This window comes from Trypanosoma cruzi, genomic scaffold (assembly GCF_000209065.1).
Source record: "Trypanosoma cruzi strain CL Brener 1047053516921 genomic scaffold, whole genome shotgun sequence".
Taxonomy (NCBI): domain Eukaryota; phylum Euglenozoa; class Kinetoplastea; order Trypanosomatida; family Trypanosomatidae; genus Trypanosoma; species Trypanosoma cruzi.
In genome coordinates, this window is record NW_001849557.1 from 120828 (window position 1) to 143421 (window position 22594).

Below are 22594 nucleotides of genomic sequence, written 5' to 3' on the forward strand. Positions count from 1 at the left end.
CACAAAAGCCCACACTGTCACCCACGTCGACCAGTGACGCCGCTGCAGCAGGCGCACCTCACAAATTATGTTATTCTTCGGAATCATCGTGGAGTCCCCACAAGATGTCAACAACGCGCAGGGGAAAAGGCAAAAAGGCCCCCAACAAAAAGAAGACGAATAATAAAAATAAGAGTCAACAGAAAATAAACTCAATGTACACTCCTTTCTCAATTCTTGTCGGGGCGCCGCTCCTCCTGGTGTTCACCAACTGTCTTTTTTTTCTTCTTCTTCTTCTTCCTCTTTCTTTGCCTTCCTTCCTGTGTGCGTGTGTGTGTGTCTCGTTTACTTTTATTTCTATCCCTAACACCCTCCTTTTCCTATCGCTTCGCGGAGTGTTCCCCTACAATTTTCGAGTGTCAACCACTTCTTCTTTTATTTCCCCGCCCCTCCCCCCCCTTTTTTTTTTCTTTAAGACTCAGCGGCCTGATTAATTTATTACTCCCCTTCGCCCTCTGCGGTGGATGCCCGTTCAGTGGATTTTTTCTTCGCGCTTTATTTATTACGTCGACTTCTCCCTCTCTCTCTCTCTCTCTGTTTGTGTGTGTGTGTTGCGCTTGGGACGCCCAATTCAAATTAGTTTCTGACGAGCACAAAAGAAAAAAAAAAGGCAAAAAAATGACGGGGCGGAAAAGAAGAAAACTCATATATAAACACACACGCAAAGAAAAAAAAAGAAAAAAAAAAAAAAGATAAATAAATTAATAAATCGTGAAGGTGTCAGGCATAAATGTGCCCAAACTTCAATTCCTCTTATTTCCCCCTGGATATCTTCACTGTGCATTTGGTGTTCACATGTGGCAAGGGGGTGGACCATATATAAATATATATAACATCTGCACTGAGTGACAAGATTAAAAAAAAAAAAAACTACAGCCACATGATAATGTTGATGATAACTTCAGCTCACCAAAATACACACAACAAAAAAAAAAAATTCCATAGCGGCAGAAAGCACATGCCTTCCGTCCCACGCACACACATCATCATCTACGGCGAAGGAGCCGCACGGCCTCCTCACTTCCTGAAGACGCCGCCATTTCTAACCATGCGCGGGATTTGGTCTGAAGATTTACAATAGTACTTTCTTCGCAGTTGGAAGGTTTGGCGTCACGTGCCAGTGCCGCTGCCTTCCACAAGAGTTTGCCTAAATTCAGCTGGGCCATTGTGTGTCCACGATCTGCAGCCCCCTTATACCATTCCGCCGCCTCACCCCAGTCAGCAGGCAAAGTGCTCTTGCCACAATCCTCTACGCCATCTTCGTACATCACCCCAAGTTCAAACATTGCAGGGGCATAGCCAGCGTCAGCGGAACGTTCAACCCACACGAGTGCCGCTTCCAAGTCCTTGGGCACCCCGATCCCATCACGCAGACAAAGACCGACCAGAAGCATCGCTCCCGTATGTCCATTCGCCACCGCATCGTCCAACATAGAAAGAGCCTCTGAAATATCATTTTCGTTTGCCCCTCGCTTCAGTAAAACCTCTGCAAGCGCCGTAGACACCAATGACCGACCCTTTTCATTACCACCGGTTGCATAGTGACTTTGATAAAACTCACGCAATATTTGTACCACGGCCTCATCAGAAGTTGACTCACATGCCCTCACTAAAGTCGCCACATGTGGACAAATAAAATGTAAACTCTCCGAAAGGCGTTTTCTTGGGAGAGCAACCGCCTTTCGGTCCTGGCGACGTCGTCGCAGCTCTTCTAATACTTGCATTACATCATTGGGCCCAACGGCGGATGCCAGTTCCTCTTCGGCCTGTAGAAGGTACTGCAGTCGTTCCTCCAGCTCGCTACGGCGTAAAGGTGCCACTACGGCCGCGGCTCTGGTCGGAATAGCCTCTTTCGTCCGACGAACAGCGCGACCTTTTGGCGGAACGGACGGTTTCGCTACGTGAAACGTGTGTGTGGTGCATGCCACCGCATTTGGCCCCGTGGAGGCGGTTGATGGATTCATCCGTTGCCAGCAAGAGACGTGAGGTCCCCTCAATAAGAGCGTGCTTCCCTGCCTCTACCCCGCTGTGAGGCACGGTTCTACCCGTCATCAAAAAAGAAAATCAAACAACCAAGAAGCAAATGCACGCACCGACAAATAAAAATAAATAAACATAAGCCTCCGCACGACACGGAGACAAAAAAAAAAAAAAAACAGAAGCAGAATGTCACATCAATGATGCCGGGGTGCAAAAATGAAGGGAATAAAACGCTCTGCGGAATTCTGAACAAAATCAGAGACCCAACCACATGGCGACAGAGTTTGCTTCTCCCGTATCTTTCCAGCGCCGTGCGAAGCACACCTAAAAGCCACAATGTTTCTCAATGCAATCTCACACCATACCAGGGGTTTTCTCCTTTTTTTCCTTTTTTCTCTCACCTCTATTCCTCCCCCTCCATCCTTCCCTCTCTCACCCCTCCCCACACATCTGGTTGAGCAACTGTGTTCCCTCTAAAAGCATTCGTCCGTTAAAGTAAGGGGCTAATCAAACGACTCAAAATGATCCACAAGATACAGAACACGACAATATGCAAGAACAAGAAACAGATATACAAAATGTAGGACTTTACAAAAAGCCCAACATACAAGCACATAAGTGTGAGAAAGAGCGGAGCGTAAGTGAGAACGACTCGTTTTTTACGCGTGAAAGCCTGATAAGGCAATGCGATGGAAAACGCAAAGGGGGCTGAACACGACGAGGCATAGGCGGGCGAAAGAATAAAACGGTTGGTGCTAAGCACATTGAGTGCCCGCACCATCATGAGGTACGCCACAATGGTGAAGATCAAAAATAACATCAGGGAAAAAGTATGTTGAAAGCCACGTTTTATTACTCCCGCTGAATAGTCCATAGGGACTGCGACGGATGCTAAAAGTAGCGCCCCGAGGGCCGCTGTCGCGTAACACGCAGAGACACGGTATATTCTCCGAAGTTCACTGTTTTGATCCAGCTGTCGTTGGTTCAGCACAGTGAAAAAGTCCATGTTGGCGCACTAAAGACAACGGCAGAACTCGTCCTCCTCCCTCCTCCCTCCCAACCACTCCAACTGCCAGCAGCCGCAACTGACAATCAGCCGCCAGAAAAAAGACCCGAGCGAAAACTGCACGAAAACAGAAAAAAAAAAAAAAAACTCAAAAAAAAAAACAAAAAAAGGGGGGAAAAAAAAAGAAAAAAGAAAAAAAACACGCACAAAAGCGTCGTGCCAGTGCCTCCTGCGGTGGTGGGTCAACGACTCACCCGTGTGCGTGGCGAATGGACTGTGCTGCCCCGTAAAACAAAACTTCTAATCCCTCCGAGCGGGGAAGGGAGCTAAAAATAAAATCGCGCGGTCCGCCAAAGCCAACAAGCAGACACACCACCGCGAGGAGAAAAAAAAAAAAAAAAAACGCTTTGAGACTAAGCCATCAAAAAAAAACAGGGGAAATACGCACAAAAGCAGGAGAAAACAGAATGAAGCACCGCGCACAGAAAGAGAGCAAGAAAGGAAAGGAGAGAAGAAAAAAAAGATTTCATCAAAATATAGATATATTTATCCTCAACGGCGTTCTCATTGGATTTGAACTTCAAAACAAAACAACAAAAAAAAAAAGAGTGAATAATCTTCTGCGCCGCTGGCCGAATCCTGAAATTTCCTGTAGAAACCAAAAACAAGGTATGAGAAAAAAAAGGGGTTATCGCAGAGGTTGTTAATTGCCTCAATGTTTCCCTGCAATAATATATATTCTACTGACCGTTCGCATGGTCTTTTGTCCTCAGTTAGGATTTACATATCATTACTTACGACGTGGCAGACTTTTGGGGTCTTCCAACCACAAGACACCGCCGCGTGGTGGGTATCAACAGGGGTTGGGTGGGTGGCAAAATAAAAATAAAAAATACTCTGGCCCCTATCGGTTCCCTGCTGCTCTCCTCATAAAGTCGTGTTCTTCCCAAAAATCATAAGACAGAGAAAATTATCATAAAGAAGTAAACTCGTTATTATCAGGATTTAAAACTAATTAAGGCAGCCAGCTTTCCTCTGTGATGATCATTCTCTTCACAAGCTCCTAAAACGCCGTGGGTCGCTCAAAAAAAAAAAAAAAAGAGAGAGATACACGTGTGAGCAACCACAAAAAAGAAGAAATATATATATATATATATATATACGTTTTATACCTAACGTAAAAGTCACAAAAAAAACCAGGCGGCACAAATAAAAATGTGCCAAAAAAAAAAAAAAAAAGATTCGCGGGGTCAACTGATATATGCAGCCTCTTTTTTTATGTTATTGTTTGCAAAGATGAACACCTCCGCATCGGTTTTGGTCTCGCCCTTCACCGCCTGTTTTTTTCGTTTTCCGGCGCACTCACGCGACAGGGACAGCGCGTCATTGCCACTACGCAAAAATTCACTCACGATCGCCTTGCCACATGTCTCAACGGGCAGGCCACTCACAAACCACTTTGCGATCTTTTCATTGAAGCGTGTCTTTGCACCGCGATCCAGCAGGCCGGGGCGGTATATGCACAAATGCGGAAACCCCAGCTTCTCCACGGCAGCATCAGCGCGTCCTTTTGTTTTGCTGTAAAGTAGCCACGAATCCTCGTTTGCAAACTGTGCGCTCATCTGCGCGTAGGTGACAAGAGTGGAGCCGCTGAACTCACGCAGAGCCTCAGCAAAGGCGACAACATAATCGTAGTCGCACCGCTCAAAAGTCACCGCACTTCCCGCATCTCGACGTGTGGTACCAAGGCACATCGCGCCGTACTTATGACCGCCAAAAATCTCTTTGTAATGCGTCGCCTCAATCCCATCATTGCCCTCGGTGGATGCCGATGTGTTCGCCGCTCGGCTTGCCTTTTGCGCCTTAAGCCCCTGCCAGAAAAGCAAGAACTTCTCCCAGTCAAATGTCACAGCCAAAAGCCGCTTCAACTGCTCCTTCGTTATTGCGTCCGGGACGTTTGCCTCCGATGCGTCCATGACAACGGTAAGCCCAAAGAGAGCAGCGGGATCAGAAAGAGCTGATGACCGCGTCAGTGCAACGACCCGCGCAAACTCCTCCCGTTTCAGCGCCTCACGGACGACGCATCGACCAATAGCCCCTGTGGCCCCAGCCACAATGAGGGACATATGTTGTTTGTTGTTGTTGATGTTGACTCCCTTGTTTCTATTTTCTCCTTTCCTCTCTGCCCTTCGTAACTGACAGAGCGCTAAGAAAAGACTAAAAACTGCAAGACAAAGCCCTTATATAGAAAGAAACACACACACACGCAAAAAAAAAAAAAAAAAGCACAATCAAAGATCCAAACGACATGTCACAGGTGGTCAAAGAAAACCACCAACAAAATTTACGGCAGAAACAACAACAACAACAAAGGAATAAAAGGGTCGGCCGCCACGTGTGTCTATGAGTGTTACCCTCTTCTGTGAGAATTAATAGAGAGAAAGGAAAATTGATAAATTGGCTACGGCTACTTTGAATTCCGAGTCTCTGTCAGAGCATTCTGCAGTTGCCAATCACGCCGCTGTCTTCTCAATGAATGCAGGAGTGCGACATGACTCCACCGTCCCTGTTCAACAAGAATAGTTGGAAACAACTGTTTTTTCCCGCCCTCCGCCACCTCAAATGTTTTCAGCCGCCCAATCACCCGCACAATACAACCCGCCTCCAGCGTGTTGTTCAGCGCCTCCGTGTACGCCTCATCCCCCATGCAGCGAACAGTGTACTGCTCCTTCACAAACTGCGACGCGCCCCCTTTCGCTGTTGGAGATGGGGGCGTCGCGATAGGCTTCTTGTCTGCCTGGTCCCGCTTTGGGGGCTCAAAAAGCAGGCATGTCAGAGTAAACTGAAAAACACTGGATTGACCAAGAAACCCCCTCTGCACTTCATGCATCGCGCCAAGCAGCGTCACGCGATTCAGTGGCCGAGGCGCCAGGGACCTCCACGTCGATGTAAACATTGCCGCAACTCCAAAAAAAAAAAAAAAAAAGACAAGCCCTACTTCCTTTCCTCTTGCAAAAACACACATAAAAGACAAAAAAAAAAAAACACGAAGCCGTGCAGTAAATTTCCCGACTGAAAACACGGAGTGGATGGCACATCAAAGTGCCTGCCCCCAAATAATAAAAAAACAAAAAACAAAAAAAGGGCGATCCCAAAGACAGGCAAACACATAAACTGCCGTTGCATTCCTATCCGACGATCAGCAAGCCGTGTGACTCCCTCCACAACACAAAAGCCACATAATGCTTCATAAATTCACACAAAGAAAAAAAATTAAAATCCCCAACAAAAAAAACAAAAATATAAATATATATATATATATATATATATATATATATAAATGTCGATAGAATAAAGTGGCGTTACTCAATGTAGCCGCTGAGCACCATGCGCTTCCATTCCTGAAATACCTCGCGTTCAGCACTGCGACGTGAATGACTGTACGACACAGAAGGGCTCCCGCTCGAACCGCGTCTCCCGTCGGTAGTGCTGTTCATCATGACGGTGGAAAAGCTAGGACGCATGAGCGACACCCCTTTTTCCTTGCTATTGACCCCTGAATACCGCTGGTCGTCGTGCAGTTCTTCTACGATTTTTTTATCCGGCGGGAGCTGCCCAAAACGGGTCTCAATGAGCATCTTCAGGTTCTCGTTCTCCCTCTGTATCTTCTCATTCGTCCGCGCGATCATATCCACCTCCACCTGAAGCTCCTGGAAGCGCAACTGACTCTCATGGACTTTTCTCCAGTCAATTTTCATACGGCGTAGCTTTTGCCGAAGTTCCTCGTTCTCATTTCGCAGCCTCTCGTTCTCCTCGGCCTGCTGTTTATTCGACCTTAGCAATTCCTCTATCTCAATAATTCGCGCCTTCTGAAGGTCAGGGCTCTCATCATCATCTACTGCGTTCTTTGAGAGTACTCGCAGCAACTCCCCCCTGAGTTGTGCAATTTCTTGCATCATCGTCTCCCTCTCCTTCTCGTACCTGTGCAGCACCGTCTGCTTCTCCAGGTGAAGCGCCTCAAGGTGGTCCCGCTGCGTCGCCTCCTGCTCCGCTCGAAGGCGCCGTTGCTCCGCCACGAAGGCAACAATATTTTCCTGAAGCTTCTGAATGCCAATGGCGATGGTATGCGGAAGACTCTTGGCGCGTGCGACAAGTTCATCCAGTGGGTGCTGCGGTTCTGCGACATTCTCACGCGAGAAGAATTCATCTACCGCCACATCCTCAACACAACCCTTGCGTACGGCCTGCCCCAACCGCTCCACGTGCGTCAGAAGCTGACGAAGACGTTCAGTAAGAAGCTGAACGCACACTTCCGCATCCTCAAGCTTCTCAGCATGGAGGCGATGGGACTCTGCTTCAGCCACAAGAGCCTCATACTGTTTTTGCATCTCCTCATTCACCTCCATGAGCTTCTTCTCAGCAATGACGTGTTCACCCGCGGAAGCCTCTAACAAGCGCTGTTTCTCTTGCAATCGCTCAATCTGCGACTGTGATTCAATCAGCAGCCGCTGTATCTTGTTTATCTTTCCCTGCAACTCCTCTTTCACAGTTTCGAGGGACTGACAGCGCCGTGTCCGTTCTTCAAGATCCCTTTTCAGTCGCGACGCCTCTTCCGCAACGCGACGACATTCATTCACCCCCCGCTGCAGCCAATCACGCAACTCATCTCGCTCACGCATCAGCTTGTCAAGTTCCTCCTTCTTTGCGCTTATTTCATCCAGCGATTCGGTGTTCATTTGTTTTTGACTCATGCGCAGAGCCTGAATTTCCTTTTCCAGTTGTCTTGTTCGCTGTTGTTCTTGTGTCAGCCGCTCAAATAGGCTGTCAACGGATCGCTGTGGGCTGGCGTCATCGCCGCCCCTTTTCGGCGTCGACGTTGCACCATCAAGCGAACTGGGAGATGAGTCAGGTGATGTGGTGGATATCTGCAGTTTGAGGGTGTCCAGCTCACGGCGAATGGCAGCAATTTCTTCTTCGGCAAGCTCAGCGTGCGCCATAGAGAGAGCTGTTCACTTCGGATTCTTCCTTTTTTTCCCCCCCTCCCTCCCTCCCTCCCTCTCTGCTGACGCGCACTCACGTCTTGTACTTCTTCTTTCCGCAAACCAATGCAAATATGCACTTTATGTGCCTTCAAAGAAGTGCTGTTCCTGTTTCGTCCGGTAAACTAAAGAGAGGGAAGGATAAGAGAAAAAAAAAAAAAAAAAGCAGCATTCTCAACGAAATCACACATCCCATTTCAAACGCCTGGTAAATGTTAAGAAAATAGGGATACAGAGTCGCACGCAAATATAAAAGCAGAGAAGCAAAAAGGGTAAAAAAAAAAAAAAAAAGAAGGAAAGCAAAAGAAACAGAGGGGAAGTGTACTTTTGTGTTTGCAGCGCAATACAATATTCATGAAGGGTGCGTGTTGTATGAAGTACACACATGTCCCCAAGCCCCTTTGCAAGCACACATACACATACAAAAAAAAAAGAAAAAGAAAAAAAAGCAAGCATACAAAATAAAAATAAACAAAATGAATAAATAGCCGCATTTTTTCTCTTTTTTTTTTTTTTTTTTTTTTTTTTTACCATTCGCTCTTCAACCGTTTCAAGGAGCAAAACGGTAGCAACAATCCTACGCGAGCCGCTTGATAATGTGGAGACCACTTTCTGTCCGCACAACACCGCTGACTTCTCCCACATTCAGCGAACGAGCGGCGTCTTCAAACGGTTTCATCATCACACCGGGGCCGAAAAACCCCAAGTCGCCGCCGCTGTTGTAGCTGCCACAGTCACTGCGCTGGCGGGCCGCATCCTCAAATGTTATGTCGCCATCCGCTATCCTCTTCGCCCACTGCTTCAGTTCAGCAAGCGCCGCATCGTACGTGAGATCTGCGGTGCTCTTCCCTGTCCGGTGAGAAACGCAGTTACGGCTCCCATCAAACTTGATGAGCAGGTGGGCCGCCCGTATGCAGTCACCCTTCACCATCGCTGATCTTCTCCCTCAATGAACCAATTATTTTGTGCTCCTTCTCCCTTTGTTGCCTCGCAAAACGTCACCGGGCACCGAAAGTCCGGTCCCGCAGAAACAAAGACGAATATATGTATATATATATATACGTGTGTGGAGAGAAAGCTAGAAAAGAAAAAAAAAAATGAAAAAAATGAAAAAAGGGACAACACTCTGAAGTGGAATTCGAAAAGCACACCTCCCACCGGCGTGTAACGAAAAAATGATATTAAGCTGCGGCTCCCTTGGATACAAGAGACAACAATCACTAATCAAACAGCTTCCTCCAGACCATTTTATTCTTCTTCACTATTTGCTCTTTCCTTCCTCATCCAAAATTCGTGCCCAATCTACCGGGCACAAGTACATCATGGAACACACACGCAAACCAACAGCAAGCGCACGCGCCGCCAACTCGATAGACTCCGTGCAAACCAGCACGGCCTGGTGTGAACTGTACTGCTCAAGAAGATAGCATGAAAACTCTAGCAATTCAATGTGCTGCTGATGAGGATGACTGTAGGGTCCTGCACACGTGTTGTTGAGCTCGCAATCACTCCAATCACAACGTGAAAAAAAACCCTCCCACTCTGGCACCGAAGGCGGCAGCGGTCTCGACTCCCCAGCGCGTTGTTCATCCAAAACAAAATCATTTTTTGCGTCTTCCATAAGGCAGAGTGTCCCTGCAGCCAACTCTGCTGCCTCGTGGACAAAACTGCCGCCAGGTGAATTTGAGCGCAGGCTGCTAAAGCTAAGACACACTGTCGGAGTCACACGAACTTCAACCCCACTAACGGAAGCCGTGCGCAGCAGTTCCTCCTTCACCAACCGCGGCACTCGCATCATGTTTTGGTTCTTAACAAATACCTTCTCGTAGAGTGCCGTAGAATTATGAGAACTCCCCAAGGCAAGTAAGGACGTTGTGTCCATCACAAGTAGTGCTCCATGTACAGATGAGGCGAGTTCAGCGGTGGATAAAACACGCTGCCGTAAAGATGACCATAAAATATAAGATGGCGTAATGCGCTGACGGACTTCTTCCACGACATCCGCCACGTTCCTCCTTTTACGGGCAGCCTCAGAATGGATCCTGCTGTGGCTCTGATTATCCTCCTGATCCCCATCATCATCATCATTATCATTATCATCCAGGTCGTTATATCCCCACGGGTGGCGGAGACGAGCGTGCAGCATTTTCTTTTCTGCCTTTTCCTCCGCTTCCACCGCGTCTGCCAGTGCTTTGTAATAGGCCAAAGCCTTTGCGTTGGGGTTCACACGGTGGGCGTCAAAGTTCTCAATGACAAGACTATTCAAGTCTGTGCAGCGTGAAAGTGCCACATACGCCTGTCCCTCCTCAAAGATGCCCCTGAAATCCACATTAACACGCGAGAGAGACATTCCCTGTGACTTGTGTATCGTAATTGCATACGCGAGTTGCAGAGGAATTTGTACACTGTAGCTCACCTCCCTGTCGCCCTGAAGCACAGACCATCGGTGAGGCTCAACCATGACGAGACGTCCACAGGCACTGTCCTTGCTACCGTTGTCTTTGCACGTGTCAAATCTCACCACGGGCAGAAAAGTGTGTTTTGCCATATTACGGAGATCTACCGGTGTAGTTTTGTTCGAAAAGTCACGCACCTTACGAATGTCAATGAAACTCTCGACGGTGCCGACGCTGCCGTTCACAAGCCCCACAAAAACGTCAAGATTTTTCAGCAGCATCACGCGACAGCCAATCCGCACGGAAACAACGGCCGGGAGGTCCGCCGGGTATTTTCCCTCGCCCCAGTGAAACCCTTGATAAGAAAAAATCTCGGTCTTTAATTCATTAAATCGCTCAGAGTTCACGGCGTCCACCTCCGCCCGGCGGGCGCGAAGAATACTGAAGCCGTCGTAGCGCTCAGCTCTTGTACGCCCACGGCTGTCCACCACATCCCTGGCAGTGAGCAGGGAGGGTGGCGACGTCCCCAACGTGCCCTCAATAACGCCTTCTGCCCTCACGTCCCTGGTCGCCTCCTGCACAAACCGCACCGTCGTGGTCGACGAGAGGGAAGCCAAAAGCGCAAGCGACGCTGCCGTGAGTACCCCACAGCGAATTTCATTTAGCATCCTAAAGAAACCTTCATCATTTTGACGAAACCTCTGCGAGAGGATACAAACACGTGGATTGACACGACACCACGCCTCCGACTCAAAGCAAAAACGTGGATCCTGTCCACTATGCTTCACCACAGGTGGAAGCTGCAGAAAATCGCCAGCCAAAACAAGTTGAATGCCGCCAAAAGGCGAATTATCCCCTCGAATCTTTCGTGCCACGTACTCGAGAACATCAAAGAACCAGGCGTCCATCATGGACACCTCGTCCACCACCAGCACCTTGCAGAATCGCCAATTTCGCTTTGCCCTTGACTTGCTACGCACCGTGTCACACACATCTTCGGCACTGTGCGTCTGAAAGTCCACAATGCCGCAACCAGCAAAACTATGAAGTGTGGATCCTCCAAGGTTAAGTGCTGCAATTCCAGTGGTGGCGGTAACAAAGGTAGAAGACCGCGGCAATGCTTCAATAATAGCTCGAAGAAGGTGGGACTTACCCGTGCCAGCACCTCCAGTAAGAAAAACAGATCGGCCATACTTTACAACAAGATCAAAGACATGATGCTGCTCCGTGGATAATTTCATAGACGGTGGTGATTCTCCACTAGTTGTTGAGGAAACCAGTGCAGATTTCTCCGAGTTGAGTAGTTGCTCTAGTTTCCCCGAATAAGACGCTGGAGTGGAGTTCTTCGACGACAATACATTGCTTTGCTCAGCGCCTTGACTGTCATCATCCAAGACAATCACCTCACACACTGCAACCTCGGTAGAATGCGACACCATTTCCACTGCATTGTGGGCCGCACCATCATCACCGACTTCTTCCATCACGCCTCTCTCTTCCGTCACGGATGCGCTACCCGTAAATCCCACGAGAAGCGGAGTCAATTGACTGCCCGAATCATTACCATCACCTTCTGTCGCCACATCCCGTGAGCGTTTCATTACCCCCCTGTCACACTCAATGCTGATGTGTGCATGAGATGTGGCATGCGTCGCTCTATCATTATCCTCGCCCCCCTCACAACGCCGCTCATTGCTCACCATGCCGTCCTGACCAACCCCAACACGCGCTTCATTCCAACGCCGCATGGTACGCAGGTGTTGATGCGCCTTAAGCGCCCCCGTCCACATCACCCTTTGCGCCTATAATATCGTTGAAAACATATACGTATGTACGTGTATATATATATATATGCGTTTATGTAAATAAACAGAAGCAAAAAAAATTTCAAAAAAGAATAAAAAAATCCAACACAGACACAAACAAACAAAAAAGTTAAACGCACAAGCACACTTGTGCGTGTAAACGCAGCTACTGCAAAGCAACCCTCTTAAATCCAGTAAGCCACCGCATGGAAAGTGCAAATTTGCTTTCTTTTTTCTTTTTTCCTTTATTTCCCTTATTCCTTCCCTCGTATGGTGTGATTGCGTTGACATTTCCCTTACAATTTGTTGTTCATAGGAGGTAGAAAAGGAAAAAAAAAAAATTTGCAGTCATGATAACAACTCACAATAGAAAAGAGGGAAGAAGTAACAACACCCCTTCAACGTCTCCCATGCGGCAATTCAAGCGACAGAAGAATCCAAAAACCAAGCACCAATCACCAGCAGCAACAGTGTCTGAGATCACGACGCAACAGTGGCACCCGTTAGTTCCTCCCTCCGTGAGAGAACAACCGACCTCAGGCCGTCCTTTTCCATCGCGCGCACAACGTCTTCAATGTTAAAACAATTTCGTGCCCACTCATTCGCAAAGTAGCCCAGCGATCCACTGCTGTCCATCGTCAAAATCTCAGACCGAAATTTTCCCGTAAATGCAACAAGAAACCGCACCAGCGTGCTGCTATCGCCCTCAGCAAGCAGAACATCAAGAACACGGGCAGCCGTGCAGAACGGGAAGTGGGCGCAGAACAAACCTTGTAGCCATCCGCTTGCAAACACAGAGACATCAATACTCTTTGACGCAAAATGCACATGCACGTCTGGGAATTTTTGTGCAACAATCTCATTGTACACCTGCAGGTCATACTGCAAGGTGTAGTGCTCATGGTAGCCGGAGGGCAAAAACCCGCTAAAAAGCGCCGTCACAACCCAAAAAGCCTCTCGAGCGGGAAGGTTCAACAGAACAGTTGCCACAATGTAACTAAACGCCTGATGATATGATGGCAAAACACAGGCTAGCTCTAACGCAAGCAGCACATTGCGAAGTTCCTCTGCACCACCTCCTTTTTTAGCAAAAAATGGATGTCGTGGTGCTGTTCGCACAACGTCCTGTAAAATATCCTGCAGAGGTTGTCCATGCACACGGTCAGAACGCTCAAGTAACTCATCATACATGCGCGGCGATTCTCGAAGAAGAGTTGAACCACCTGACCATTCAAGCCATAACGCGGAGCGAAGACACTGCGGCAAGCCGTATCGATATACACAACGCAACACCTCTGTTGTCACAGAGCGATGTCGACAGGGAGAGGGGGAACCGCGTCCATTTTTCTCTTCTCCGCACACATCATCATCGTCATCATTATTGTCCACGCTCGTTTCGGAACAAGAAATGTCGAGAAGTCGATGTAAATGATAACAACTAAGATGCTGGAGGCGTTGATTCTCCCGCTGCTCCTTCACAGAGGCGCCAACAAAGCCGTAGAATGAGGTGCTAAGCCAAACGAAGCGTGGATCGGCCTGAAAGCTAGAAGAGAGACTCAACGCATCAAGCAGCACAGAATCAACGCCGGTGTCCGCCGCAACTTGCATCCGCGTGCGGACCCAACGCCGTCGCCGTACATAACTCATTGCATTCGGTATGGCGGAGCAGAAGCGCGTCGGGATGCTAAAATCAGCAGCATAAAACCAGCCATCACTTTCATTCCCGTTCGGCGCTACTTCCCAGTCAGACGACCAGACCCACCCAACCGGGGTGAGGAAACTGTCACGGCAAATTACAGTGTCGCCCTTCTTGTTCGACCATGTGCTGCGATCCATCGGCAAGCGATAAAACCCCCATCCCTTCAATGGGTGGTACCGCTGGTTCTCCCAACACTCCACCGTCACACGGAGCGGATCTGACATTTAAGAACGCTTAAAACAAAACAAAAAAAAAGTAAAAGACAAAAACAAATGACAACAAACGTGGATAAAAGACAGCACCCACGGTGCCCACTCTTCAAGAAGCAGACCAGCAGGAAAATAAATAAATAAATTCGAAATCACAATAAAAACCCAAAGAAGAAACGGCCTTTTCGACATCCTCCTCGCTTTTAGTACTTTTTCTTTTTTTTTTTTTTTTAGCTTTTGCGTGCTTTGTACACTCTTCTAGGCGGGTGTGGGTGTGTCTAATTGACTCTTGATTTCTTTTTCCCTCGGAGCCTCACACTCCCGCCCCTCCCGCCCCCCATCCACCCAAATAAATTTTCTGCCACCATCCGTTCGCCCTCTCGACGTTCTCGATGCCGGTGGAATTTCGTCATCACACAACTCCCGGGGAGAGGGGGGGGGGGGGGAATAAAGTCATGGGAGGTGAAATTTGTGTGAGCGATGTGTGCAGGTGCGCGTGACGAGAGCACTCATATTCGTTTCCCGCTCCGTTTAACATGAATGTGTGCTGCACTCACACACTCACATGTGTGTTTTTGTGTGCAGGCACAATCACGCACATCCACCACCAAAAAGGAGAAGACAATTAATCATCATCAACATCATAACATGCACACACACACACGGAGAGGGAGAAAAAAAAGTAAATAATAAAAAAAAAAAGAAGCAGCAGAAAAAAAAGAAAAAAAAAAAAAAAAAAACGGAATGTATAGGCAAAAAAAAAAAAGAGGTTATTGACTTTACAGCATATATGTATGTATGTATGTATTTCCTTCTTCTTTCCCCCCCCCCCCCCATTGCGGTGTCCTCCGCTCCTCTCAAAAGAGAGTAAAAGAGTTTGTCAAAGCTGTTTGTTTTTCGTTTTTATTATTATTATTTTTTTTTTTTTTTTTTTTGAGGCTAGATAAAACCTCACGTACACACATTTAATGTGCAGATGCAATACATTATTTTTATCATTTTTATTTTTTATTATTTCTTTCTTTCTTTCTGTCTGTCTGTCTGTTTGTGTTTGTGTTGTCCCTGATGTCGTCACCACACACTCCCTCTCTCTCTCTCGTTCCCTCTTGTGCTCACGAATAACAGGACCAACAGATCACCACCACCACCACAACTCCTCTTCTTATTTTTATTATCATTCATAATATATTTTTTTTTCTTCTTCTTCTTTTAATATCTTTCATGCTTCACGGAAAATGGATACATACAAATGAATACAAATGGGGGTAATGGTAGGGGGTGTTCTCTCTTTCTTTCTTTCTTTCCTCTTTTTTTTTTTTTTTTCTTTTCTCTCCACCTCCTTTTGATCTATCTAACAGGGAGTATTAAAGAAGGTGGGGGGTGGAGGCATGGCCACCATTTAAAATTGTAAACATAAACGTTTTGCGGAGACAACAAACAGCCGGGGAAAAGATAAATACAACACAAATAATTAATAAATAAATAAATAAATAAAAAAAAAAAAGAGCAAAAGTAATACGCCCAGTGATGTTAACGTGAAAGATGCATCTATAAGCAACAGCACTACGCAAAACAAAAAACAAAACAAAACAACAAAAAAAAAAGCAAAAAGTTTTATGATATGATAAAACAATTGCCATGGATTTAATATTTAACAATCAAGTCATTCGCTCACATAAATAAACATAAAAACATGTATGTAGATAGACACATATATATCTATATATATATATAGATATATGGTAGAGATATACAAAGAAAAAAGTGTGTTTATGCAAGCGAAATGAAGCCCCGCCCCTCCCCCCTCTCCCCCCTCTCCCCACCAAAAAAAAAAAGAACAGTAACAAAAAGTCAATCAAAAAGTACAAAAAAAAAAATCCTCCTTTTCTTCTTCCTTCCTAACAGTCATTTGTTATGATTTACAACAATATATATATATATATATATGCATTTATATATTTATATAAATATGTGTGTGCATGTATACATGGCACCGTTTTTGTGTCTTTGTTTTTTTCTTTTGTTGTTCTTGTTGTTGTACAAATCCTGAGAGTTGCGCAGGTGCTCGCGCAACCTTTTTATTTTTGTTTTCTTGTTTTTTGTTTGTTTTGCTCTTTTTGTTCTCTTTCCCCCCTTTTGACCCCCCGCCTCGTTTTCAGTTCTTTTTCCCATCGTCGTCATCGTCGGCATCGCTCTCGCTATCAAAGAACTGGTGAAAACACGACGGTACGCATGGTGGCCACATGTCCTTGCCGTCCGCCTCGGCAGTGCAGGCATTGGGAGCGGGGGCTGTCGTGGGGTGTGCATTTTCCTCACTGAACGTAACGCCCGCCAACGGATCGCCCCCGAGCGTCGACGCGGTCACATCCGTCAGCCACGACCCCTGGATCGGATTAAAGACGTGGTCATTGTGACCCGGAAGCTCCGCAGTCTCCGAGACCCACGTGTTCGTCATCACAGCTGGAGCCACGGCGCTCACGATGGCGTTAAGGTCCAATCCCTCCCCCGCCGCATCGCCGTGAAATCGCTCCGTCTGTAATGCAGACGTCGACGACGGACGCAACGGCAGCGATTCCGATGCGGCGGCCACGACAGACGCCACCTTCCGGCCACTTGCGCCCACGCCGCTGCCGCCACAAACAGCACTCGGGTTTGCGAAGACACCCGCAGAAAATGACAAAGAGGAATTTGCATCCGCAGTGGCGTCAAGCGTCTTCTCACCTCCATCAATTCCAAAGACACACGGCCGATTTCGCAGTACATGACGAGGGGTGTTTGCTGTAGGAACCAGAACGGCGTCCATGGGAAGTTGATCGTGAATAGGATTCCGTGCGGGGCTCGTTCGGACACTCAAAAGCGCCTGAATGTTCTGTGGAGTGAAGTAACTCGACTCAGGCCACACCACCGAATTATCAAGGAGAAAACTGAGAGGTTGCGGATTCGTAACGATATTGCGAAAGTATTCAATCATTGCCTTGGCGCTGCTTTGCTCGGCAAATTCCACAAAACTAAAGTAAAGTATCACGGAGGGCTCAGCACCTTGAATACTGGAAGAAGCAGCAGAAACAGCAGGCGTCGATGCGGAAATGAAAGCCTCGTTTTTCGCTTGAATTTGATTGTCATCACGGCATAAACGCACCTTGTTAAATTCCCCAAAATGAAGTAGAATTCGACGAAACTGTGCACGTCTAAGGAAAGAAGGCAGTTTTGTGATGTACACAGTCCGCTCCATAAGTTCTGCATGGGTGTAAACAGATTGCACAGGTCCACCACTTATGCGGGAACCGCCTAATGTTGGTTTTGTGGCTTCACTCATGGATAATCCCTCCGATAGCCCACTCCGTACAGGCATATCACGTCGCGATATCTGTGGTGGCAGTGTTTGTTGCGGCTGTAATTGATACTGGGATAGCTTCGATGCAATCATTGAAACATTTTCATCCGTCCGCATCGCACCAGAAGAGTTAGGGTCATTCGCACAAAAGACGGGTAACACCACCACAGGAGACGCGTTGCTCTCCCGTGAGATTTCATGGGACATGTTGTTATTTTCTCCAAGCGTGCGAGGGTCAATTCTTGAGGAGTTCGAGGATCCATGAGTTAAACCAGGAGAAGAGCTGCTGCCTCCGCCCCCGCCACTTCCGGTCCCGGGGGTTACTTTCGCCACCACACGTCTGGGGGTGGGGCGGGTGCTTGTGTTCAGTGAACTACCGCCTCCTGTAAGTGAGATGTTCCCCTGGGAAAACTCATTCACCCGCTGCTCATATTCCTTGCGAAAGGGGTCTTTTTTCGCACGTGACTTGTTATTTTGGCGCCAGAGAGACGTCAACTGCTCGAGGCACTCCATCAGTGTCAGCCATGGCCTGTGCTCCTCCTCCTCTCCGTCTCCCAAGAAAGCCACTGGTTTAATGTTTGTATGCCGCTTCATCATATATTCTCGAGCACGATTCAGAGAAGCCTCGTGCTTCTTCATTAATAACACAGAGAGTTCGTATGGTGTCTTTACAAGGTACGAAAACTGAAACAGATACGCGCTTAAAACGGCAGCAACCTTACGGGATTCATGTGGTTTCGTTTTATCCATAAACAGATTGATCACGGTGTGTGCTATCAATTGCATGTAAGCCATGTACTTCTTGAGCTCAGAGTTGTTAACGGCTTCATTCACATTCGAATCCTTCACAACATTATGGGGAATATTTAACTTCTCATGCAGTGACATCAGTGCATTCACCAATGGTGTAGAGAGTGCTCCAGCATGGTGCGACATTGCAGTCAGCGCCTCGACAATGACAGAGGCGAGTTGCTCAACCACCTCCCTTGTGGTATCTGGATGAGTAATCACCAGCAGCATCTTCTCCATCAGCCTCTCCCCATCCAAGAGAGGGGCGTACAACATCTTCTTCACAGACACAACCATATCGTTTAATTTTGTGCCGGAAGCTGCAACGGCCACACTCTCAGCCATTCCAGAGGACGACGAGGCACAGCCCAAGGGCGTCATCTTGCGTGAGTTCCAAACTTTTTTCAGGTAGCGCGCTACAAGCGGATTCGGCTGCTTAAAAGGAACAAAGCTGTTCAGCTTTTCCGCGGCCTTACGGGCCATAAATTCATTGTCAAAGAACGCCACACCACTACGACGAAGCTCACCCGCAAACTCAACAATGCCGGGATACACTTCCGCATCAAGAGCCCCATGAGGGGAAAAAAGGCTAAACAGCGCCTTCTTGTCCGTGTTTGGTGAGAGATTGTGAACGGCAACAAGGTACAGCTTGGGGTCGTCATACTCACGAAAAAAGAATGCATCAATATTTTCAATGATCGCCATATGAGAAGGTGAAGCCACAGCAGTCAACTGACCGTTATTGTTGGCATCATGGACGCCATTGCGTAACTGAGCATTGCCAACCAAAAAGTTCTCATGGGCAAAATCCAGTTTATTAAGGTATACGGCATCAATCTGCAGTGCTTGACCTCCCTCTCGACGTTGTTGTTCAAACCACGCCACCACGTCCTTCGCTGCTGCCTCTTGTGCAAACCAAACCAAAGCACTGATACCTTTGAATGGCATTGTAGCGGAGGAAAGGCCAGAATCATTCATCGGCCATAACTCATACCGCTCCGCACCTTTATTAATAAAATTCCATAGTAATACACTCTGCGCATTCTCCGGAGTCAGACCATGGACAGCCACAACATGCTTCATTACCCCTGAAGAGGAAGAAGACGCCGTGCTCTTCACAAAATGCCACATTTCTTTGTGTAATTGATCCATTTGCACAGCGGCGGGATGACGCCACATTTGTGGTGAACCGGATGTCACTGTCTCTGGCGCCGGTTGCGGCAAAAGTTGAGCCTGCTGGTTGGCGGATTTCACAGATTGGGGTGAGTTCGCAGAAAGAATCGATGATTCTCGTGTTCCGGCTTCCGATGTGTCCGGACCGGAATACAACACTGTGAGTGGTTGGTGCTGTTTATTTGGAACAAAACCGTCCAACTTTTCCACGGCCATCAGTGCAATGGCCTTGGAAAGAAAAAACACCACTCCAGAACGACGATTGCTCCGCGGTGAACAATGTATTGGTAGCAACTCTGCACTCTGGGCGCACATTGGAAAAAAGATGGCCAGTAACTCCTCTTGTGTGGTGCGTGGTTCCAGGTTGAAGACAGTCACAATGTGGTACCCTTTGCTGCGGCAAACCTCAGCATACTCTTCCATGACTTGTCGTGTAATCGTGCGTGGCGTCAGTAGAGATGGCGGTGGGCCGGCGGCGTCTCGTGATGCAAAAGGCCTAGTATGCACGGACACCTGTGGCCACTTCATTGCATCCGCCCGAATTCCGGAAACAAAGATCGCTTCTGAGCTGACAGCACTGCCCGTTTTCCATGGCGTTGTTGTTGATGGCATTGCGAAGAGCGGCATAAACGTCGAGGATTTAACATCGTGCGTCAGCGATGGATTCAACATGGACGCATGTGTCAAAGCCAATGCATCATTCCCTTGACCAGACGGCAACTGGAATTCCTTAGCGTCCGGATTCAGTGTAGATTTAAACAACGTTGATTTCCCACTGGATTGTGGCCAGTAGGCGTTGCTCCCCGTCTGCCAATTACTCGGTGGAACGTTACCCGCCACAACAGAGAACCCCGTGTTCTTTTCCGCAAGAAACACACCACCACTCGTACCCGCTGCTGGCAGCACGGAGCCGGGATGCATTTGCTTTTCCGAGCCCTTACTGCTGTCAGTTGGCGTGGAGAATTGACCGGACTTGGGGCTGTTGTCTGCTTTGCCAACGGACGATGAGGCCTGCGATGACCCAACACCCCCGCGATCTGTGCAGCTGACGGTAAAAAAACCTCCGGCTTCTTTCATCGCACGACAAATCAATAATCAAGACGAAAAACAACAGCAGATAAAAAAGAAAATTATATTACAAATAAAGAAGCCACCAACTGCCAACTTTCCCTTGTAGGCGAAATTTTCACAGTCCCTCTAACGAGATATCGACGGCTGGTGTTGCAGAAATGCGCCTTGTGTCCTCTCTCTCTCTCTCTCTCTCGCCTGTTCTTCGTCGTGCCGTCAATGTTCGCCTGCAAAATAAGCAAAGGAGGATGCGTGTTTGCAAGCCAATCGCCTCTCAATTATTTGGGTGTATGCGTATCCTCTTTCCCTCTCGCGCAGAAAGACGTGCCGGGCGCTCCGCAGTTGCTGATATGTTCAAACGCCAAAAAAAAAGTCTGAAGTCCCCCACAAAAATCCACACAAATGCTCCAAGCCTCTCGGAACTCAGGCGTCAAAAAAGAAAAAAAAAAAAAATATTTTTTATCAAAAAGAAAAAAAAGAAAAAAGTGCGCCGCTTCTGGTGCTCTGCTGACGATGTGTCGGTATTTATTTATTTTTTGTTTGTTTTTGTTTTTGTTTTTCACAAGGAAAGGAAAGTGAAAAGGAAAAAAAAAACAAGTTGGCTCCTACTATTCCTACAAAGATTGTGATAGCGGTGTCTTTGCGGAGCTCACGTTTACTCTCCTCTCCCCCCCCTTGCTGCCGCTGCTGCTGCTGCTGCTTGCCGCCTTCTTTTCTTTTCTACGCTGCGGGCAAAATACACGCACTCAATCTCTTTCTCTATCTCTCCTGTTTTCCTCCCTTCTTCTACAGACCCGCGGCCCCCGCACAAAGATGGGGGAAGTCCAAAGAAAATACACACAGACCCCGTTGAGTGTGTGGTGGTGTGTGCCGCACGCGCAAGGACGTACACAAACACAAACACACACACAAAAAAAAAAAAAAAAGAAAGGGCAGAAAACCCCCAAAAGACCCCAACGCACGTATGATAACCACCGCAACTGCAATCGTGCGAGTGATTATATATTTTTATGTATCCGCGCGGGTGTGTATTTATTTACTCTACGGGTATGACTGTAAATGTGTTGTTTTCTCACCTCTCCCCTCGTGTGCTTCACTCACTCACTCTCTCTTTTCCTCTTGTTTTTTTCCTTTTGTTTTATTTTTTTTTTTTTTTCCTTTTTTTTTTTTTTTTTTTGGTTGCTGTGTGTGATGCCAACGCAAACCTCTCACACTCCCTCTTCTTCTTCTTCTTCTTCTTCTTCTTCTTCTTCTTCTTCTTCTTCTTCTTCTTGCTGTTGTTTTTCTATTTTTTTTTATTTTTTTTTTTTTATTTTTTTTTATTTTTTTTTTTTTTTTATTTAAAATCTCTCTCTCTTGTTGTTGTTTTTTTCTTTTTTTATTATTTCTTCTTCTCTCACCGCCGCTGCCGCTCTTTCAATAAAGAAATGATGTACAAAAAAAAAAAAAAAAAAATTTGACTTCTATTTTCCCTCGTGTTCTGCGGCTTCACAGACACGACACACGGACGAAACCAAACGACCAAACGCGGTTTTCCTCTACCCTCGAAGAAAAGACTCCCCCCCTACACACACAGAGATAGAGAGAGAGAGAAAGGTGGCAACCCTTTTTTCTATTGTTACTTCACCGCCTTTTTTTCTTTCCTTTTTCTTGCCGCCCTTAACCCCAACCCTTATTGTAGATATTTCCTCCTTAGGGCTACACACAAACCAACAAATGTATACAAATACTTATATATTTGTATACAAGTACTACTTGATACGCACGGCGGTCTCTTTTGTATTCTTCTCTATTTATAAATGATACACGTACACACACACACACACAGACAGACAGACAGTCCGAGAGGGAAAGTGGGACTATATATATATATATATATATATATATAGTAATAATAATATATAATGCCACACCAATACTACTTAATAGTACGACGGTGCGTGTGTGTTTGTATGTGTGCGTATATATATATGTATATATATATATATGTATTGTGCGTATATGCGGGTGTGCAAGTGGGCAGGGAAACCGGCACGGAAGAAAGAAAGAAAGAAACG

At 47.0% G+C, this 22594-nt stretch overlaps 9 protein-coding genes across 9 annotated transcripts, besides 43 other annotated features; all 9 read right to left on the minus strand.

Moving 5' to 3' along the window:
- Positions 1-4104: a sequence feature (heterozygous, Esmeraldo-like haplotype).
- Positions 254-284: a microsatellite.
- Positions 553-575: a microsatellite.
- Positions 703-740: a microsatellite.
- Tc00.1047053508567.20 (hypothetical protein, conserved) lies at positions 1026-2003 on the minus strand (the record flags this gene model as incomplete). Its single annotated transcript, XM_805564.1, has 1 exon — positions 1026-2003. One exon carries the CDS (start codon positions 2001-2003, stop codon positions 1026-1028), a length of 978 nt encoding a protein of 325 aa, XP_810657.1.
- Tc00.1047053508567.30 (uncharacterized protein) lies at positions 2510-3025 on the minus strand (the record flags this gene model as incomplete). Its single annotated transcript, XM_805565.1, has 1 exon — positions 2510-3025. One exon carries the CDS (start codon positions 3023-3025, stop codon positions 2510-2512), a length of 516 nt encoding a protein of 171 aa, XP_810658.1.
- Positions 3150-3225: a sequence feature (A-rich).
- Positions 3637-4090: a mobile genetic element.
- Positions 4105-4192: a sequence feature (haploid, non-Esmeraldo-like haplotype).
- Positions 4165-4187: a microsatellite.
- Positions 4193-4920: a sequence feature (areas merged during assembly that could not be assigned to a particular haplotype. This can correspond to areas where the two haplotypes were merged or to regions with more than two copies in the genome that were merged during assembly.).
- On the minus strand, positions 4276-5151 carry Tc00.1047053508567.40 (hypothetical protein, conserved; the record flags this gene model as incomplete). Its single annotated transcript, XM_805566.1, has 1 exon — positions 4276-5151. The coding sequence occupies one exon, from the start codon at positions 5149-5151 to the stop codon at positions 4276-4278; it is 876 nt and encodes a 291-aa protein (XP_810659.1).
- Positions 4921-10486: a sequence feature (heterozygous, Esmeraldo-like haplotype).
- Tc00.1047053508567.49 (hypothetical protein, conserved) lies at positions 5493-6050 on the minus strand (the record flags this gene model as incomplete). The annotated part of the gene is made up of 1 exon (XM_805572.1): positions 5493-6050. One exon carries the CDS (start codon positions 6048-6050, stop codon positions 5493-5495), a length of 558 nt encoding a protein of 185 aa, XP_810665.1.
- Positions 6326-6364: a microsatellite.
- Tc00.1047053508567.60 (uncharacterized protein) lies at positions 6388-8022 on the minus strand (the record flags this gene model as incomplete). The annotated part of the gene is made up of 1 exon (XM_805567.1): positions 6388-8022. One exon carries the CDS (start codon positions 8020-8022, stop codon positions 6388-6390), a length of 1635 nt encoding a protein of 544 aa, XP_810660.1.
- Positions 8058-8086: a microsatellite.
- Positions 8316-8373: a sequence feature (A-rich).
- Positions 8488-8512: a microsatellite.
- Positions 8558-8593: a microsatellite.
- Positions 8642-8995, minus strand: Tc00.1047053508567.70 (peptidyl-prolyl cis-trans isomerase/rotamase, putative; the record flags this gene model as incomplete). Its single annotated transcript, XM_805568.1, has 1 exon — positions 8642-8995. The coding sequence occupies one exon, from the start codon at positions 8993-8995 to the stop codon at positions 8642-8644; it is 354 nt and encodes a 117-aa protein (XP_810661.1).
- Positions 9145-9179: a sequence feature (A-rich).
- On the minus strand, positions 9326-12250 carry Tc00.1047053508567.80 (PIF1 helicase-like protein, putative; the record flags this gene model as incomplete). Its single annotated transcript, XM_805569.1, has 1 exon — positions 9326-12250. The coding sequence occupies one exon, from the start codon at positions 12248-12250 to the stop codon at positions 9326-9328; it is 2925 nt and encodes a 974-aa protein (XP_810662.1).
- Positions 10138-10165: a microsatellite.
- Positions 10487-11332: a sequence feature (areas merged during assembly that could not be assigned to a particular haplotype. This can correspond to areas where the two haplotypes were merged or to regions with more than two copies in the genome that were merged during assembly.).
- Positions 11333-11387: a sequence feature (areas merged during assembly that could not be assigned to a particular haplotype. This can correspond to areas where the two haplotypes were merged or to regions with more than two copies in the genome that were merged during assembly.).
- Positions 11388-22594: a sequence feature (heterozygous, Esmeraldo-like haplotype).
- Positions 12280-12328: a microsatellite.
- Tc00.1047053508567.89 (hypothetical protein, conserved) lies at positions 12746-14188 on the minus strand (the record flags this gene model as incomplete). Its single annotated transcript, XM_805571.1, has 1 exon — positions 12746-14188. The coding sequence occupies one exon, from the start codon at positions 14186-14188 to the stop codon at positions 12746-12748; it is 1443 nt and encodes a 480-aa protein (XP_810664.1).
- Positions 14848-14913: a sequence feature (A-rich).
- Positions 15063-15108: a sequence feature (T-rich).
- Positions 15172-15226: a sequence feature (CT-rich).
- Positions 15336-15370: a sequence feature (AT_rich).
- Positions 15455-15500: a sequence feature (CT-rich).
- Positions 15643-15676: a microsatellite.
- Positions 15742-15783: a sequence feature (A-rich).
- Positions 15867-15914: a microsatellite.
- Positions 16101-16162: a microsatellite.
- Positions 16249-16297: a microsatellite.
- Positions 16329-20546, minus strand: Tc00.1047053508567.100 (hypothetical protein, conserved; the record flags this gene model as incomplete). The annotated part of the gene is made up of 1 exon (XM_805570.1): positions 16329-20546. One exon carries the CDS (start codon positions 20544-20546, stop codon positions 16329-16331), a length of 4218 nt encoding a protein of 1405 aa, XP_810663.1.
- Positions 20713-20733: a microsatellite.
- Positions 20970-21022: a microsatellite.
- Positions 21066-21097: a microsatellite.
- Positions 21214-21238: a microsatellite.
- Positions 21649-21714: a sequence feature (T-rich).
- Positions 21751-21810: a microsatellite.
- Positions 21818-21930: a sequence feature (T-rich).
- Positions 21974-21995: a sequence feature (AT_rich).
- Positions 22340-22376: a microsatellite.
- Positions 22398-22425: a microsatellite.
- Positions 22474-22498: a microsatellite.
- Positions 22499-22529: a microsatellite.